At 36.9% G+C, this 18,523-nt stretch overlaps 2 protein-coding genes across 2 annotated transcripts; one reads left to right on the top strand and one right to left on the bottom strand.

The window, feature by feature from the left end:
* The first annotated feature begins 615 nt into the window (after nucleotides 1–615).
* LOC110898530 (EEF1A lysine methyltransferase 4) lies at nucleotides 616–4,758 on the top strand. Its single transcript, XM_022145325.2, has 8 exons — nucleotides 616–858; nucleotides 2,475–2,588; nucleotides 2,670–2,738; nucleotides 2,958–2,977; nucleotides 3,665–3,717; nucleotides 3,803–3,833; nucleotides 3,910–3,985; nucleotides 4,471–4,758. The coding sequence occupies exons 1-8, from the start codon at nucleotides 684–686 to the stop codon at nucleotides 4,620–4,622; spliced, it is 690 nt and encodes a 229-aa protein (XP_022001017.1). The 5' UTR covers nucleotides 616–683; the 3' UTR covers nucleotides 4,623–4,758.
* Nucleotides 4,759–5,107: 349 nt separating this feature from the next.
* Nucleotides 5,108–8,571, bottom strand: LOC110898529 (acyl-protein thioesterase 1 homolog 1). The gene is made up of 9 exons (XM_022145324.2): nucleotides 8,435–8,571; nucleotides 7,882–7,999; nucleotides 7,153–7,189; nucleotides 6,977–7,046; nucleotides 6,761–6,865; nucleotides 5,908–6,058; nucleotides 5,672–5,754; nucleotides 5,465–5,558; nucleotides 5,108–5,386 (listed from the first exon to the last, which is right to left on the bottom strand). The coding sequence occupies exons 1-9, from the start codon at nucleotides 8,463–8,465 to the stop codon at nucleotides 5,314–5,316; spliced, it is 762 nt and encodes a 253-aa protein (XP_022001016.1). The 5' UTR covers nucleotides 8,466–8,571; the 3' UTR covers nucleotides 5,108–5,313.
* Between the last annotated feature and the right edge of the window lie 9,952 nt (nucleotides 8,572–18,523).

Here is an 18,523-nt window from a genome sequence, read left to right as displayed (position 1 = left end):
ATACTAACTTGGGCTCTTTTCTTAGTTTAACTTAGTTACACACATAAATTTAAACTTACTGTCGTTTTCTTACGGTACCATTTTATGGTCACCATTTTCTGTTATTTAGCATCACGAAAATAATATTATTTTATAACATACAAAATTTGTGGTGTTACACAAAATTCACCCCTCAACCCTCTAAATTGACAAAAATAACTTTATAACTTTACAAAAATGACACTCCTACTTTCTAACCTCACAGAAAAGACCCCATACTTTCCAACTTTTCTTTAACCCTCAAACCTTTGACATAAATTCAGGTTTGTTTATTCTTTAACGTAATTTTTGTTTGAAAACGAGTCGGGTCAATTATAGAATATTTTCATTTTATGTACGTTTTGCGTCATACTATGTTTTGACGTAGATTTTGTTTGGAAACAAATCGGGTCAAATGTTATATGTTTCAATTCGACGGTATAAATTTGAGTTAGCGTATGTTTCAACATTCGGAAACAAGTCTGGTCGATTATAGTCTATACGTTATCATGTCGCGTAGAACCCACCCGAAATGAAAAGGGAACAAACAAGAACTCATAATGTCATTAAGTTGATATTAAATGACAAAGATGCCCCCAAGATTTGCCCTAATTCTTCAAGTAGTGTTTGTTGTTCTGTTTATCTAATTGATAGAAAGAGGAGAGATGACAGAAGCGTACGGAGAAGCATGGTATTGGGATAAGCGATACGCGAAGGAGTCAACGGCTTCTTCTTCATTCGATTGGTATCAAAAGTATGAATCCTTGGCTCCCCTTCTTCATCTCTACGTACCCCCCACCACCCGAATCCGAATCCTTGTCGTTGGCGCTGGAAATTCTGGTTGGTATTTTTCATCACCCAAATTATTCCAAACATCATTTCCTTTTTATCGTATGTGCGATCATCGGTTTTCTGGGACTTTACATAACAATATCATGGTTGATATCATGTTTTTCACTATAAATTGTTTTGATCAAGTTTTTCCACTTCTCAATTTTAACCTTATCTTGAGGACTCAATCAAAAACCTATCCAAATCTAGAAAAACTTTTTACACTGCCATCGTAAATTTCAGAGGAGTCCATGTGTTTTGAGTAGTTTTAACCTCAAAATTAAAAAGTTTACTCCCTAACAGTTTATTTTATAACGTTTTGAGTTCTTGTGGTTTAGTGATTTTAAGGTTGGAGGGTGTGGTATCCACGTCAAGCTCCTTCCAGGTTGTGGTTTAAAGCCCCCTTTAAGCTATAGCGCCCCCTCTAACGAATCCTTCATCGATCAACTCAAAAATCCATCGTTAATTAACGTGCTGGCGAGACATTGATGGCGCCCCCCTTTAACTTGTGTAGTGTGGCTGGTGGCGCCCCAGGGGCGCTATCGATGATGATGTGGCGGGGTGGCGCCATGCCATACCCACCGGCACTTGAGTCCAATATAAAAAAGTTATAAAAGTTGGACTCAAAAAGTTATAAAATGAGTGGTCAGGGAGGAGAGGGATTAATTTTTTTTATTTTGGACTCAAGTGGTTAAAACCACTAAAACACGTGATTCAGAAAATAATTTACTCTTGATTACATAATAAAATAAAACATTAAAAAACAATTTTACACCCCGGCTAATTCATCTCTCCTCTCAAATTACTCTTAACAATTTTTTTACACACGTGTAAACAGTAAATAATGGTAAATTTACACTGTATCTTTTTTTATTTTCAAATATATGTAAATTCAAACATGAATATTTTTTTTTGTTTTTTGATGTTGTATGTTAATAACAACGGTAAGTGTAAATGAAAATTTTGAATTCGAAGGGTTTTTAATCAAGTTCTCGTGGTCTCATGAAGTATATGAGTTTGAAGCTGTTTTTTTTTATAAACATGAGAACCCCAGTACTTTGCTAACCAACGAGACAGGGCCGGCCCAGAGCAAGTGCCGGGTGAGCGACCGCTCTAGACCCAAATCGAAATAAGGGCCCGAAAAAAGTTATAAATTTTTTATATATATATTTAAAAAAAAATCTGTATTTAAAAAAAAAAAAAACTTAAAGGGCCTGGATTATGAACCAAAAACGTTAAAGCCCAACTGTTTTTGCCTATCAAATTCAGAAGCCCAACTGTTTTAGTGTGTAATGGATTAATGACTTGGCCCAACTCAATAAACAAACATAATGGATTAATGAATAGGGCCCAAACTTTTTATCTTACACAGGGCAAAAAAATTTTTTTTATTTTTTGTGTGTGATTTTCGGTGACCGCCCTGCAACGAGAATAGGTAAAACGTAGCTTGCGCTGCTTCAAGAGCTAAGAGTTAAAGACAGAGAGCTTCTTTTAACTGATACATGTTGGGACAGTAGGATGGATATCTTTCAAAAATGGCAAAATGCAACTTATTTCTTTGTTGGCCTTCTTTCTCAAATCTGTGCAGCTTCTGTTTGTTTCATTTTCTCTTTGTTGTTCTGCAGCATTTAGTGAAGGAATGAGCAAGGATGGTTATGGCGACATCGTCAACATTGATATATCATCCGTTGTTATTGAACGAATGCGAAAGAAATACTCTGATTCCCCCCATCTCAAATGTATCTTCTTCACCTCATATGGTCATATTGTATTTTTGTCATTTTGCTTTGGTTATTTATCGTTCTCTTTATGTCGAGCAGATATTGAAATGGATGTTAGAGACATGAAAGCTTTTGAAGCCGGTTCTTTTGATGCAGTCATCGATAAAGGTAATTTCTTTCCAACTATAATAACTTCATTTCAATATTCAGAAAGGGATGGCGGCGCAGTTTGTTGCTCGTCTACCTGCTATCCTTATGTAATTTGCCCTGATAATTGAAATGAAATATTGGTTCTAAAAAATATATATATATATTTGGAAAACTAATATTTTTGCTAAATTTGAATGGAATCATACAATGTAATAACATCTTTCTTCTATCATACAGGAACCTTGGACTCTCTTTTGGTGAGTTTCCTCCTTTTTATCGGACGCATAATACGTGGCAAAATGCGCATGTAATATGTTTTAGCGCGGGCCAAAATGCATTGGACCAACCTACACAAATTGTATCTTTTCTTTCTGAAAGAGTAAAATGCGAAAATGGTCCCTGAGTTTAGGACACTTTTGCCACTTCAGACCAAAAATGAAACTTTTAGTATCTGAGTCCCTGAGGTTTCATTTCTGTTGCCATTTTCATCCAATTGGCAAACTAGGTTAGAATTTTATGTTTACTTCTCCCCTTTTTTGTCGTTTTCCTCATTTAAATGAAGGGTATAATCGTCATTAATGCCATAGTATATTTTAGTTAAATGAGGAAAACGACAAAAATGGGAGAAGTTAACATAAAATTCTAATCTAGTTTGCCAATGGGATGAAGATGACAACAAAAATGAAACCTAAGGGACCTAGATACAAAAAGTTTAATTTTTGGACTGAAGTGGCAAAAGTGGCCTAAACTCAGGGACCATTTTGGCATTTTACTCTTTCTGAAATCTATGAATATCATATACGATACAAAAACTATACTATTTTTAACAATAGTAAGAGGTTTTATACACTTTGGTCAACTTTTGATTTGACCCGGCATAGAACATTATAACCCATGTACCAAAAGATTGGCGCATAAGTAAATTATTGAGTGACGTTGTGCAGTGTGGTCACAATTCAAAACTAAATGCTGGCAAGATGCTTGAGGAGGTTGAAAGGTATATATTGAAATCGTTTGTACGACGGTTGACATTTTCCATTTCGATTATATTGTTGAAGTAGTTAATGACCGACTGACTTCAGGGTGCTGAAGAAGGAAGGAGTGTATATACTGGTAAGCTAGCTCATTACTAGCCACGAGTATTAAAGATTTTGAGTTGATGCCGACGGCATGATCACAATGGTTGCAGATAACATATGGCATTCCAGCTTATCGGTTATGTTTGTTAAGATCACACTCTTGGGCCATTAAACTTCACGTGATAGGTGGGTCGATTTTTCATATTCAAAATTATATATGAGTAAATTACAAAAACCATCCTTTATGTATGTCACTTATTGCAAACTGTGTCCTTTGTCTTCGATAATTACAGAAAACGTACTCGATGTTTGCAAACCCTTGCAAGTTATGTCCTTTAGCCCTAGCTCAGTTAATTTTTTGTGGTTAAATCTGACCAAATGGACCCCACATGAGGGTATTTTGGTCATTTTACTCTCATGTGAGGTCCATTTGTTCAGATTTAACCACAAAAATACCCTCATGTGGGGTCCATTTGGTCAGATTTAACTACAAAAATTAACTGAGTTAGGGCTAAAGGACATAACTTGCAAGGGTTTGCAAACATCGAGTACGTTTTCTGTAATTATCGAAGACAAAGGACACAGTTTGCAATAAGTGACGTACATAAAGGACGATTTTTGTAATTTACTCTTATATATATTTATAACTCATTTGGATTTTACGACTACAGATAAAGTTCACCCGGGTGAAAGTTCAAAAGCCGAGAGTTGGGAGCTGACCCGTCCTGTTCCGCTCAATAGTGACGGAAGCTTGAAGGACGGGATTCATCTAGAGAACATGGATGTTCATTACATCTATGTTTGTACTAAGTTAAGTTGTTAACTTCTACCTCATATTTTTCTTAATAAACTTTTATATCGATTTATTTTTATCGACCTTTGTAGTAAAGCGATTAAGGAGCTTGTTAGTAACTAAATTAGATTGTTACCCATAATAAACTTAATATTGTGGACACAAATTGTAGCTACTATCTAATTTTAATTAGCCCTTTTACCTTTTTTGAAATAACAAAATAGCCCATAGTAAATGTAAGAAGCCTGAAGCCAGGGGCGGAACCAGAGGGGGGTCAAAAGGGTCCGTTGACCCTCCGATCACCGGAACTTTTTGAATTTTTATTTATAAATTGAGTTTTTGAAGAACAAACTTAGAGATGGACCTCCTAATTTGAACCAGTATAGAATATAAGCTTATGATGACCCCCTAACTAAATCGTTCTGGTTCCACCACTGCTTGAAGCTATAACTTGTTGGACATGTTGCGATATAAAGATATCGTCGCTGCATGATGTTTAAGACACTAAAGTCATATGCCGTAAACATGTGACACATCCGTCTCATATTAAACACGATTTGGGGTTGATACATGATGAAAGAAATAAAACGTAAAACGTAAAACGTAAATACATCTATTCTAGATTATGAGTTGCAAACTCTTATCGCGGTACATTCTTTCTGAGATTCAAATACATCAAACTTGCTCTTATGTTGATAGTAGGATACGACATATATATCCTTCAAGCGCCTAGACAAGCAACGAGCCAACTGCAAACATCATTAAGCTCTTCTAGGATTGTGTAATGACCAAGCCTGTATCGAAAGTAAAATCAATAAACATGTATTTAAAATTAATGTGTCCTTTAACTTTAATTTGGAAACAAGATTTACCCGTTATATGCCCGAAATGTTAGGTTCTGAAATCCGGCAGAATACATGGTTTGTGCGGATTTCTCACCAAGTTTGTACTCTACCACGTCATCAACTACAACAACGAACAATACATGAACGATAAAATTCATATTTGAAGCAAACGGGTCCCACTTAAAACGGGCATAACTTTTGATCTGTATGGAGTTATGGGGGCTTGTAAAATACCTCGACCGTGACAAAGCAAAACAGGTAGTGATGCTGCGCGCCTTGTAGCTTCTTGTGATGCTCCAATTCTATTCCTTAAAAACCTACAAGAAAAGTTGTTTGCTCAGATAAATGATACCCGTCTACCGGATATGGGACCCACAAACTGAGTGAAAGTAATAAATAACTAATATTAATGAGGAAAAAGTAAATGGTTAAAAGTTAGAAGGTAAGTTTGCAAGCAACATAAGTAAAACCTTGAACATGGGAGCCAACCACTGAGTCCAAAGGCTGCACTAAGGTTGACGGGGTATCGATTTCCATTTCCATATTGACCAAGAGCTCGGCATGTTGCAGAGTAGAGAGCGACGGATGCACCCATGCTGAAGCCCGCAACGCCTAGTTTAACTGTAAAGGAAAATGTGTGAGCTAAAAATGATGTTTTTAGCAGCAGAAGTATAAAACTAAAATTGTGTACAATTTTGGAATGAAAATTTCTGATGTTTCCCGGATGGTCCCTGTGGTTTCACGTTTTTTCACGTTTAGTCCCCACCTTTCGGAAATAGCAGGTATGCTCCCTATGGTTTGTCATTTTGTTACTCGGATAGTCCCCTAACATTTACTCAGGGGACTATCCGAGTAACAAAATGCAAACCATAGGGAGCATACCTGTTATTTCCAAACTAACTGACATCTACTCAGGGGACTATCCGAGTAACAAAATAACAAACCATAGGGAGCATGCCTGCTATTTTCAAAAGGTGGGGACTAAACGTGAAACCACAGGGACTATCCGGGCAATTAACTCTTACAAAAATTAAATTTCAATGATCCCATCTAGACAAGTGGCTGATGATCAAGACTTTGCAATAGTTTTGAAAAAAAGTGATAAGTGAATATTTCCATTTCAAGGGGTACATACAAACACATATTTTGGACCAGTAGCTAGATTCTTATTCTCTTGATTAATCATTAGTTTTTGTAGCAGACAATGCATGTTTTGTAATGTTTTGTGTTGCTTCTGTGATCATAAAAATAATGTCGAACAATGCCGTTCTTATAAATGATTAGACGCATGCTAGCATGAGTAACTAACACGGAGAGATATACCGTCATCAGGTTCATTAGATAAAAGATTTGCAACATGTGTTGCTGATGCATCCAATCCCTCCAAATTTTCGCTGTCGTCTTCTGACATTCTTGCCATGTTAAACCCTGACAATATTAGCATACGATGAGATAAAGTCATCGCGTATTCTAAAACGCTTAGATGGTACAACATGATATATAAGATGATTAATGAATACATAAAGACCGAGAACGTACAAGCAGTGCAAGGATATCCACCAAGTTGTGTTACATGACGAGTTGGCGCACTTGGGCATATCCATTTGATCTAAAACAAACATAAAAAAAAGTTCTCAAAATACTAATTATGAAATACATGAAACTAAACTTATGATTGAATGTGCATGAGAAAGGTAGCAAATTGGAATATTTACATTTGGAAGAGGCAAACTTTCCAAGATCTGAGTCCAGCTGCAAAACAAAATAAAAAACTTTCATTACTACAAAGAATGTTATTGTTTATTAATTTCTTTTCTAAATATTTTATTCATCAAAAAACTTGCCAAGTTACATCAAAACAGAAGGTAGACGGGCAACAAGCTGCGCCGCCACCCCTTTCTGAATTGCAAACCCTGATCTTCCAAAGACAAACCCTTGCCCCCCCTGGGGTTGAACAATTGTTGTGGATGACCCGTTGGACCCTGGTCAAGAAGTGGATAGCTTCTGGCGCTAGGGAGCCAAATGTATCAAAGGGGAAATGAGTTAATAATTAATAAACTCTTATGCCACATGTTGTTTGAGGTGGGCATGGGTGTAGTAGCCATTGAAGCGAAACACATGGCTGCGTGTGCATGTCGAATTCAACAACTAATAATTGGTATAGTTGCTTTTGTAACTTGTAAGGACCACCTCAATGATCAAAAGATGGTCAAGATTCAAACTTTTTCATACTCAAAACATACACATAACTTTCTAGATATTTTATCTTCGAAATGCTTGTGTTCTTATGCATTTTATGTATATAAATATGTGTGTGTTTGTGTGTCACTAGATATTTAGTTTTCCTTCATAACCACAATAACTTTCATCAATTAATATATGTGTGAGAAGTCAAATTCTAAAGTCAAATCACAATAGTCAAATGTCAACAAGTCAATAATCACCTTGAGCCCTTCTCACCAATGCCATGTAACCAAACAATAGTTGTAGTGTGAGTTCCTTTGGGCATCACCACAAAAGTCCTTCCAAACTCCAATGAATTCATTCTAACATTTCTACTTCCTGAAAAACAAAAGATATATTAACTTTCTTTTGTTCATATAGATATTTTCAGACGGGAACACGTAACAAAAATAGCTTATTTGCAACAAAAAAGGAAAAACGTAGACGTAGTTGTGGACCGTCAACCAGACTATTTTGGTTTTCTGGCGCCAGAGGCTGTGGACCTACTTAGTCGAGTTCAAAGGGTCATGCATAGTAATATTATGACCCCGATATCTATGGACGTAGTTTTTAAAAGGCTTAGTTTTGCTATTCAAAAAGGGGTAGTGGCGCAGCTTGTTACCCGTTTACCAACTATCTCGATGTAAAATATTATATAATATCAGTTGTAACCAAAAATAAGACAATGTAAAAAGACTTCCTTGCAGACTTTGAGACCACCTTGTTGCATGGTGTCGCACATGATTTTGAGACAATGCACAAATGGTCACTAACCTGAAACGCGGTTAGAGCTATTGTAACTCATCGTCTTCAACTCTTGGTTATAGCACTCAAATGGTAATTGAAGCAAATCAAGAAAGCACCCTGCAATGGAATACAAGGGATGTTTGTGTCTATTTATAGCACTTTTCAGGTGGCGGTAAGTTTTTTAAAAGTTAGTCACCAACCCACATAAACCGAATCATCGAATATTACACCAGTAGAACACTGCCTGAAACTACCTTCTAAACTAGCAAGAATCCCATGACAAAAAGGCACATCTGCGAAAAGGAATAATAAAGATAGAGTTCCAACCAATCTAAAACATTAAAATGAGGCTGCTATGGATATTTTGAGAATATATGCTTGTAGGCCAATTGGCAGAAGAAAAGATGATTGAAATATGATAATATGTGAACATTATTTCCACATGAGAAACAAGAAATTACCTCATATATTCTCATCTAGTGACCTATAGCGACAATCTCGGCGTATACATACCCACAAATAGGCATACATCTTGATTCAGGAAAGCATGATGATGTGAAGTTTCGAGTATGGTGTACGTATAATATTGATATGGTGTTGAAATTTAGGAACATATAAAGATTATTCTAAGGGGGGAAAGTTTTTTTAACTTATGGTCTTATGCAATAGTTTTGAACATTATTATCAACTATATAAACTGAAAGAGTTAATGACAACTACAAGCCTAACTCTTAAGGGTCCTTCATTAGGATGTCTTTCTAAATAACCACAAAATCATCCCTACAAGACTCAAAATGTGAAACTCTCTCTGTGAGGTTCCGGGGAGGCCAAGAGTACTCTCCAAGAATCTTATAACTCGCACATACGAGATGATTATGACCATTTTGTTGGTGATTTTAGTGTCATCAAGCTATTTGGGTAATCAGTATTTACTTAAACACCAAATGAGAAATTTGAATAAACATTGATTCGAGATAGGAGGTGTGGAGTGCACCCTCAATCAAGAATATTTAGTGATTGGATATACAGCTGCTAATATTAATCAAAACATTATACTTTCGTCGTAAATCATGTAAAAAATATAAAGTGATAACTATTTGCGAAAGTCCTTCACACATAACCATTATTGTGTAGTAAGAACATTTCAGTGGCGGAGATGAGTGGTCCTTGTGGCGGCTTAGGGAGCGATTGGAGAAGAGAGGCGAACTCAGTGGCGGATGCAGGATTTTATTCTAATGGGTTCCTTTTGGTAAATTCTCTTTAATTCTCACTAAAGTTTTCTAAATTCTACAAAGTTCTCACTTTTTTTTCCGTTTTTTTTTTTTCCAAACGCACTGGATCCGCCCCTGGGCCGCGGACTGCTTGTGGGGACTGATGCCCACGGATGGGGAAATGTGACAGACTGACAAAGGGCATCTGTAACCCCCCCCCCCCCCAATCAAAGACGCTCCAACGTGTACGTTACATACTGCACATACTTTTGAGGTGGTACATGTATTTTCGATAAATCATGAAAGAAACTAATCATACATTTTTTTTATGATTTTCATATCTAAAATTTAAGAGTAAATTTCAAAGTTCGTCCTTTATGTATGTCTAATATATCAAAGTATGTCCTTTATCTTTAATATCTTCAAGAAACATACTTAATGTTTGCAAATCCTTACATGTTACGTCCTTTAGTCCTAATCCAGTTACTTTTCATGGTTAAATCAGACAAAGTGTATCCTACATAAGGGTATTTTGGACATTTTACCATTTATTTATATAAAACAATATACCTCCTCTCCTCCACCAGACACAAACACTCACTCTCTCTCTCTGCCATCACCTCCACCAGCCACCACCATTACCTCCACCAGACACCCCCACCAGCCACCACCACGACCACCGCCAGACACCCCCACCAGCCACCATTCTAACCAAATCCAGATATCAAAACATTAAAGCCAAAATCCATAATCAGGAATTGAAACCCAGAAGCAGAAATCAAGACATTATAACCAAATCTAGACATGAATCACTAGAACCAAAATCCAGAAGCAGAAACCGAAATCGAAACACTAAAACTAAAATCCAGAAGCAAAAATCAAAACATTACAACCAAAATCCAGAAGCAGCAATCGAACATTAGCAAAATCCCGACCTTCTGTGACTCGATCCGACTCGCCGGAGACTTTATAACTCCGGCCATGGCCCGTCTTTGTCATCCTCCCACCACACCCTCACCTGAACCCCAAACCGAACACCTAAAATCAACAACCAGCAGCCGCCTCCTTCCAGATCTAAGAGATGAATGACCACCACACCCCACCTGCAACCACCAACATCACCGCTGCACCTCCACTCCTGCTACAAAACCCCCATCACCGCTGCACAAACCTTTTCACCGCACCACTGTTGCCGTAAAAGGAGGGGGCGCCGCTGCCACTGTTGCCGTAAAAGGAGGGGATCGACTCCTTTCTTCTTCTCCGTCTCTCTCTCTCTCTTCGATCTGTCCGATCTGCTCAGTAGGGGGTGTGGGTGTGTGTGGGCGACGATATCGGGAGACAGAGGAGGATCGGGTGTGAGTGTGGTCGCCGGAGAAAGAGCGACAGAGGGAGGGAGATGGTGGTAGATGGTGGTGTCACCAGAAGTTAGAGAGAGAGTGGGGCAGGGAGAGAGTTTAGAGAGAGAGGGAGTCTTGTTCCTGTAACTATATACGTAAATATATATAATATATTTTAATTGTTTTATTTATTACTTTTTATATTTATTAATTTGAGTAAATAAAGTAAATGACCAAAATACCCTTATGTAGGGTCCATTTGGTCATACTTAACTGTAAAAATTAACCTAGTTAGGGCTAAATGACATAACTTGTAAGGATTTGCAAACATTAAGTATGTTTCTTGAAGATATTAAAAATAAAGGACATACTTTGATATATTAGACATACATAAAGGACGAACTTTGAAATTTACTCTTTAGTCAATCCAACTCCTTCTTCTTCCTTTTTCAAAACCCAGTAAATTCAAAAACCCACCATTTTCAAAACCCACCATCTTCAACTATTTCTTCAATTTCTATCTCAATAATCACTACATTATAGTGCGATTTTCATCACCAATCAATGATTCAGAACCCGATCAACGTGTTCTTCAGCTTTTTTTTTTTGAAGAAAACCCAGTTTAATTTCATAAAAAAATATCGTTTTTCCGGTGATTTTGGAGATAATCACTCGATTCGTTCGATTCGAGCGTTGATAAGTGTTTCTATCATTCAAATTTCGTCAATTGATGAAGAAATCGGCTTCGATCCATGTAAGAAATTATTTAATTTCATTTTCACGATCTGGGTTTTTGATTTATTCATTGCGTTTTACGATCTTTGCGGGGGTCCGGGGGCGGCAACCCCCGGTAGCGGGGTCCCAGGGGCGGCAGCCCCTAGCGGGGTCCAAGGGGCAGAGCCCCTGGCTGGGGTTGAATTGCTGTACTAAAAACGCATCAGAAAAAATAATTTTCCAGAAATTGGCTCATTTCGAAGACAGTAAATCGTAGACAATTCAGACAGTTCACAGTGACAGACAGTTTTATGTGTCCATTGCGTTTTAGAAATAAGAGAGTTTTATGTGGTTTCTGGCTATTGCATTTTAGAAAAAAACACATTTTTAAGTGTTTTTAGTCATTGCGTTTTAGGTAAAACACATTTTTTAGGTGTTTTCAGTCCATTGCGTTTTAGAATGAGTCATTTTTAAGTGTTTTCTGGCCATTGCGTTTTACATATAAGACATTTCTTTGTGTTTTTGGTGCATTGCGTTTTAGGTAAAACACTTTTTTATGTGTTTTCTGGCCATTGCGTTTTACAAATAAGACATTTCTGTGTGTTTTCTGGCCATTGCGTTTTACAAATAAGTCATTTCTTTGTGTTTTTGGTGCATTGCGTTTTAGGTAAAACACATTTTTATGTGTTTTCTGGCCATTGCGTTTTACAAATAAGACATTTCTGTGTGTTTTCTGGCCATTGCGTTTTACAAATAAGTCATTTCTTTGTGTTTTTTGTGCATTGCGTTTTAGAAAAATGTCATTTTTTAGGTTTTTTTTTCATTGCGTTTTACGTAACTGGTGGTTTTTCTATTGCGTTTTACGCAACTGGGTTTTAAATTTTTTTTTTAAATATAGCAATAGTATACTCGTTTTAAAGATAAAAAACGCTCGTTTTTTTGGTGCAATTTTTATAAAAAAAATAATGTCGTATGAAAGAGTTATTAACGTTTAAAAAATGGGGGGGGATTGGAGGAGAGAGAAACTATTGGCTTGGATTGACTAGAATGCCCTTGAAAAACTCACGCGCCTCTTTTCTTATTTTCAATTTCCCTGATTTAATCTTAGCCCTTGATTAACTTAATGGATGGTCAAGATCACTTCCTATCATGGTTGCAAAAGTCGTTAGGCGCTCCCTAGTCGGTTAACCGGGGAGTTGAGAGTACTCGGCATAGGCGGAGAGTACTCGGAGAGTACTCAGACATGTTAAATTATAAAGAAATTAGTTTTTGGAAATTAAATCTATGTCTAATAACATAAATTTACTAATATTTATAACAAAATACGTGAAATGATGTTCATTATTTAATATGATAGTCATATAAATTATGTTTTATTATTTTTGAAGTCAAACTCGGCCCGAATTGACCTACTAGATCCGATTTTGGCCAAGTTTGACCGCGTTTGATCGATTCCGAGTAGTTAGGCGGAGTTAGAGAAAGTCGCCTCGGCAGCCTACCTTGTAGCGACTACTCGGGGAGTATTCGGCCTTGAAAACCTTGTTTTACAACCATGCTTCCTATCCTTTCTAGCCAAATAAACTTCCTATTGTATCTCCACCCTTAAAAAATATAGATTAAGGTAACACAAAATCTTTTGTTGTTCGTTTTATAGTTTGCCAAAGTTATTAGCCTAAGTAAATTAATGTTTTATTTATAATTTTTGGTTTTATGTATATTATTATTATGTGTAAAAATACCAAAATATAAACTTCTTTTAAACAAACGAGCCGACTCGACGAGCCCAAGCCCAACTTTCCGGCTTGTTAAGAAAAATGAGCCGGCTCGACTAACTCAACTCGCTTTTTTAAACAAGTAGAGCCTGAGCCCACCCTGGTTCGGTACAGCTGGGCTTGTTTACAGCCCTATCGAGTGCCAACACTTTGAATCACATGTATAAAACTAATTCACGGCGGGCAACGACTTTTCCGTACGATTCAGTTCGTTACGCGTTGAAAATTTTACGCTTTAACCTCTACAATACATAAATTCATTATAATAAAATAAAATTAAAGAAGTTGTACCATCATCTCTCCTTCAAAACCTCTAATACAAAATAATAGTGGAACAAAAAAACTTCAGTCCAATATAAAACTTATTATAACTCGATGTTTATTAGTGGATTAATAGTTTAATACCATATCAGGTGATGTTGTCTCCCCAAATAATCCTTTAAACCGTTGTTTCTTAACCAGTCTAGAACCTTAATATTCCTAAAAAACGAAGGTCTGAAGCTTAATATTCTTAACATGTCTATATATGATACAAGGGTTTTCTTTTTTTGTTTGAATAAGGGTTCCACTCATAAATTCCTAAATTACTCCCCATCCGATTGAACCTGTCTTAGGGATGAACATTTGATACCGGGTAGAATTTCTTAAACCGAATTACTTTCGGAACAGATTCGGTACCCACCTTTGGACGTTTTCAGTACCTGTACTTTTAGTTCAGTACGATACCAGAATTTTATGGAAGTTTACTCTCAAATATCGATATCGGTCAGGTGCCAGTGATATACCAAGCATTTGCAGTACCGGTACCAATACCCATATTAGGCGAATTTCGGCACCAGTACTGAGCTCATCCCTAACCTAAATACTCCACAAGAGGAGAACTCTCTTGACCACTATACCACATGCCTAACCTAGTGATATGTTAAGTTGTTTCAGTTTGTGAAATTATGTGTGTTATAGAGGAATGCCATTTGAATGTGTGATGGCGGATATGTTAACTTTTGTGATACAATTGATATCAATTTTGAACTAGAGAAGTAATTATTTGATTTATTATCTTTGTTTTTCCTTGTTCACATATAATATTAGTCTCGACCACTGGAAAGATCATATCCCTTAAAGTCAAAGACTCGGCCACCATTGGCAGCATCAAACTCAAGATCCAGACTAAGGAATGCATTCCATTTCACCAACAGGAACTGATCTTTAAGGGAAAGGTTGTTGAGGACATCAATACTCTTGTCCACGTGCGCATCAAGAAGGATCCCACCCAGTGGCGGATCTAGAAAACTTTCATAGGGGTAACGTCTTAAAAGAAAGGGGTAACGAAATCGAAAAAACGTTAAAAAAATGTCAAATTTTTCCAAAATTTACACTACCGCCGGATCGCCAAGGGGTAGCGGAGGCTACCCCTTCTTGTATGGTACATCCACCCCTGGTCATCGGTGACGTATTCTTCACTGATGGAGACTCTCGCCATCGGAATCACTCGTTCAAAGATGTAAACCTTAAAGCTTAGAAAAACGTTGTAGAGATCTGTAAAAATATGAAATTAAGTCGGATGATTAGATTTTTAAATAATGGATGTCTATAGGTGTTTTATGCATTAACCATTTATTTTAGATGTTACATTACTACTCAAAAGCAAATTATAAAACACAAATAAAATAAAATATAAACTGACCAGTAAAGAATAGTGATACCGAAGAGGAGCAAAGATGTAAGGATGCATGAAGTCACGATTATACTCTAAGTTCAGCTCCTGGTATAATGAATGTGTAGTTTTTCATAGAACGTTTATTTATAGAGTTTGATATAACGGTAACATTGTAAGGCAACACCAATTTAAATTCTAACGGCTACTTAGTAACGGATATGATATGATCTTTTAAATTTTGAATTTCGAATTTGAATTGTAAATATTTACGTGAAATTGATTGTGTGTCCAACCTTTACATATCAATGCTTGTATAGTAACATTAGTTTGCAAAAAAAAAAAAAATCATATATACTATATAACAAAAGAAAACCTTGGGGGATACATGTCATTGGTTCGAGTCATCTACTTTTTGTTTTTTTTTTTTTTTTTGTCGCTCTTTCCTACTAAATTATGAATACTTATTTTTTATTAGAGATTATCTGAAATTAATTTTATTTTATTAATAAACTTGTTTTTTTTTACTTAAAAGCTTCACCAAGTTCAAAACTACGATGGTTAAAAGTTTAGAATCCAAGAATAATGATGATAACTGTTTTTATGAGTAGTTTCTAAAAACTTTCAAACATTTCATGTGGTTGGATAGTAAGAATGATAAAAATACAATATGTTAAACAATAATAAAAAGTAGACGGCAATGAAAAATCAAAATTAATACCCAACTTAAAAGAAATGTTATTTTAAAAGCTGAATTAACAAAATATATAACTATCACGACAATGTTCACTACAAGAAAATGGGATAATAGCGGCGACATATGTCGCCGCTAAAGACCCTGATCTGTGCCGCTATTGTTAATAGCGGCGACATGTCGCCGGTAAAGGTTGGACGGTAAATGTCCTGGTTTCGCCGCTATTGCTTCATGTCGCCGCTATTGATATAACCCAATAGCGGCGACATATGTCGCTGGAATTAAGTCGTTGCTAATGGTATGGATCAACAGCGGCGACAAGTGTCGCCGCTAAAACTCTTTTTTTTTCAAATTTTTCGCTTCATTTTCTATATTTCTGTTATATACAAACCTGCCAATTTTCTAGTTTTACGCAACACAAACAAACTAAATAAACATAATAATTTACATACTAAAATTGCATAAAACGACGCGATGGGCGCAAAAGTGATGGTGGTGGTCCGATTTATCTAGCATACACACATACAAACACAAAAATTAAAGGGGATAACATATATAACAACAATTATAGAAGAAATCTAACAAAAACTAACAAAAACAAACCTTAATAATCGATATTGGAGCGATCTGGTCGTGCAGCAGGTGAAGAGATTTGGGGGAAAAGTGAGAAATGAGGGAAGAAACCCGCCTTTTAGTGTCGCCGCTATTGATGTATACATGTCGCCGCTATTAACTAGGTTAAACTCCAGCCGTTGGATCGAGAAAAGAAATGAGTGGCTGGGGTTTAATCTCAGACACCGTGTTTCTGTAGCCATCATTTATTTGGCTCTTTACATTCCCATACCATCTCAATGTCATCTCTCTTATCTATACTAGCCACCTCACATCGTTCCCTACAGTCCTCATTTCTTATCTTATCCAGCCTAGTGTGCCCACAAATCGACTTTAGCATACTCACCGAGTATGAAACCGAAAGAGAAGAGAAGATAAAAAGGAGAGGGGGGGGGGTTAATGGTGCGCTCCAACCCCTTTTAACCAATCACTTTTTTTTTTAATTCTTTACCACTCTCTATATGTTTGACCATTGCCAGAGTGAAAAATAGGGAGTGGAGTGGAGACTTGACATGAAATGATATTAGGCTGTAGGGTGTGGTCATGACCCTCATGACCACCATGACCCTCCATGTTAGTACCATGTAACCCACATCTAATCCACCATCTAAAACCACTACCCTAAGGGTGTGGTCATGACCCAAACCACTAGCCCCTTATTTATTTTAATTTATCTTTGTCTAAACAAAAAGGAGAACGGGCCTTCTAGCGACGTTGAGTTCCGGATAAAGAGTAAGCTTTCTTCCGATCATCGTCATTGCTTATATATCCGTTAAATTTTGTTGATTTAGGGCTAATTGCCTGTTAGATTTTTTATATTCTTTACGTTTTAAACAACTGGCGAGATAAACCGTATCGATCATCGTCATTGTTTTAAAATTTTGTTGTTTTATGGCTATTTATTTGTGAGATTTATCAGATTTTTGACGTCATGGCGAGATAAACGCTAACGATTCTTCCACTAATAAGTTGTTGTTTTAGGGCTATTTCTCGAGCTCGTGGCATTGTTTTTGCTCCTGTCTGATTTGGTGGTTGGTTTTTTCGTTGTTTATTTTTTATGCCTTTTAAGTTGTTTTTGTGTGTCAAGTAGAGGAATTATAAGGCAACTGGGCAAGTTGTGTGTTGTAGAGAAATAGACAATGGCAAGATATAACTCAAGGATCTTTCTTTCATCGTCATTGTTTGCTTATGTCATTTTACGGCTAATTATATGTGTGAATTAGTAGATTCTTGACGTGATTCACGGTAAAACGTTAACGATTTTTCCGATCATTGTCATTTTTGCTAAATCATGTTGCTAAAGGGTCGCCGCTAAAGGTTGGACGGTAAATGTCCTGGTTTCGCCGCTATTGCTTCATGTCGCCGCTATTGATATAACCCAATAGCGGCGACATATGTCGTTGGAATTAAGTCGTTGCTAATGGTATGGATCAACAGCGGCGACAAGTGTCGCCACTAAAACTCTTTTTTTTTTCAAATTTTTTGCTTCATTTTCTATATTTCTGTTATATACAAACCTGTCAATTTTCCAGTTTTACGCAACACAAACAAACTAAAAAACATAATAATTTACATACTAAAATTGTATAAAACGACCAGATCTAAGAGATGAATGACCACCACACCCCACCTGCAACCACCAACATCACCGCTGCACCTCCACTCCTGCTACAAAACCCCCATCACCGCTGCACAAACCTTTTCACCGCACCACTGTTGCCGTAAAAGGAGGGGGGCGCCGCTGCCACTGTTGCCGTAAAAGGAGGGGATCGACTCCTTTCTTCTTCTCCGTCTCTCTCTCTCTCTCTTCGATCTGTCCGATCTGCTCAGTAGGGGGGTGTGGGTGTGTGTGGGCGACGATATCGGGAGACAGAGGAGGATCGGGTGTGAGTGTGGTCGCCGGAGAAGGAGCGACAGAGGGAGGGAGATGGTGGTAGATGGTGGTGTCACCAGAAGTTAGAGAGAGAGTGGGGCAGGGAGAGAGTTTAGAGAGAGAGGGAGTCTTGTTCCTGTAACTATATACGTAAATATATATAATATATTTTAATTGTTTTATTTATTACTTTTTATATTTATTAATTTGAGTAAATAAAGTAAATGACCAAAATACCCTTATGTAGGG

The sequence above is a fragment of the Helianthus annuus genome, chromosome 13, assembly GCF_002127325.2.
Source record: "Helianthus annuus cultivar XRQ/B chromosome 13, HanXRQr2.0-SUNRISE, whole genome shotgun sequence".
Lineage (NCBI taxonomy): Eukaryota > Viridiplantae > Streptophyta > Magnoliopsida > Asterales > Asteraceae > Helianthus > Helianthus annuus.
This window is presented reverse-complemented; position numbering and strand designations above follow the sequence as displayed.

Excerpts from the sequence above, each read along its gene's own strand:
- LOC110898530 (XM_022145325.2), top strand. The coding sequence starts at position 684 with ATGACAGAAGCGTACGGAGAAGCATGGTATTGGGATAAGCGATACGCG. Across the intron at positions 2,589-2,669 it reads TGATTCCCCCCATCTCAAAT|ATATTGAAATGGATGTTAGA; the intron begins GTATCTTCTTCA and ends TATGTCGAGCAG. Across the intron at positions 3,718-3,802 it reads ATGCTTGAGGAGGTTGAAAG|GGTGCTGAAGAAGGAAGGAG; the intron begins GTATATATTGAA and ends GACTGACTTCAG.
- LOC110898529 (XM_022145324.2), bottom strand. The coding sequence starts at position 8,465 with ATGAGTTACAATAGCTCTAACCGCGTTTCAG. Across the intron at positions 6,059-6,760 it reads ATCTAATGAACCTGATGACG|TTAAACTAGGCGTTGCGGGC; the intron begins GTATATCTCTCC and ends TTTCCTTTACAG. Across the intron at positions 5,387-5,464 it reads ACATTTCGGGCATATAACGG|GCTTGGTCATTACACAATCC; the intron begins GTAAATCTTGTT and ends CTTTCGATACAG.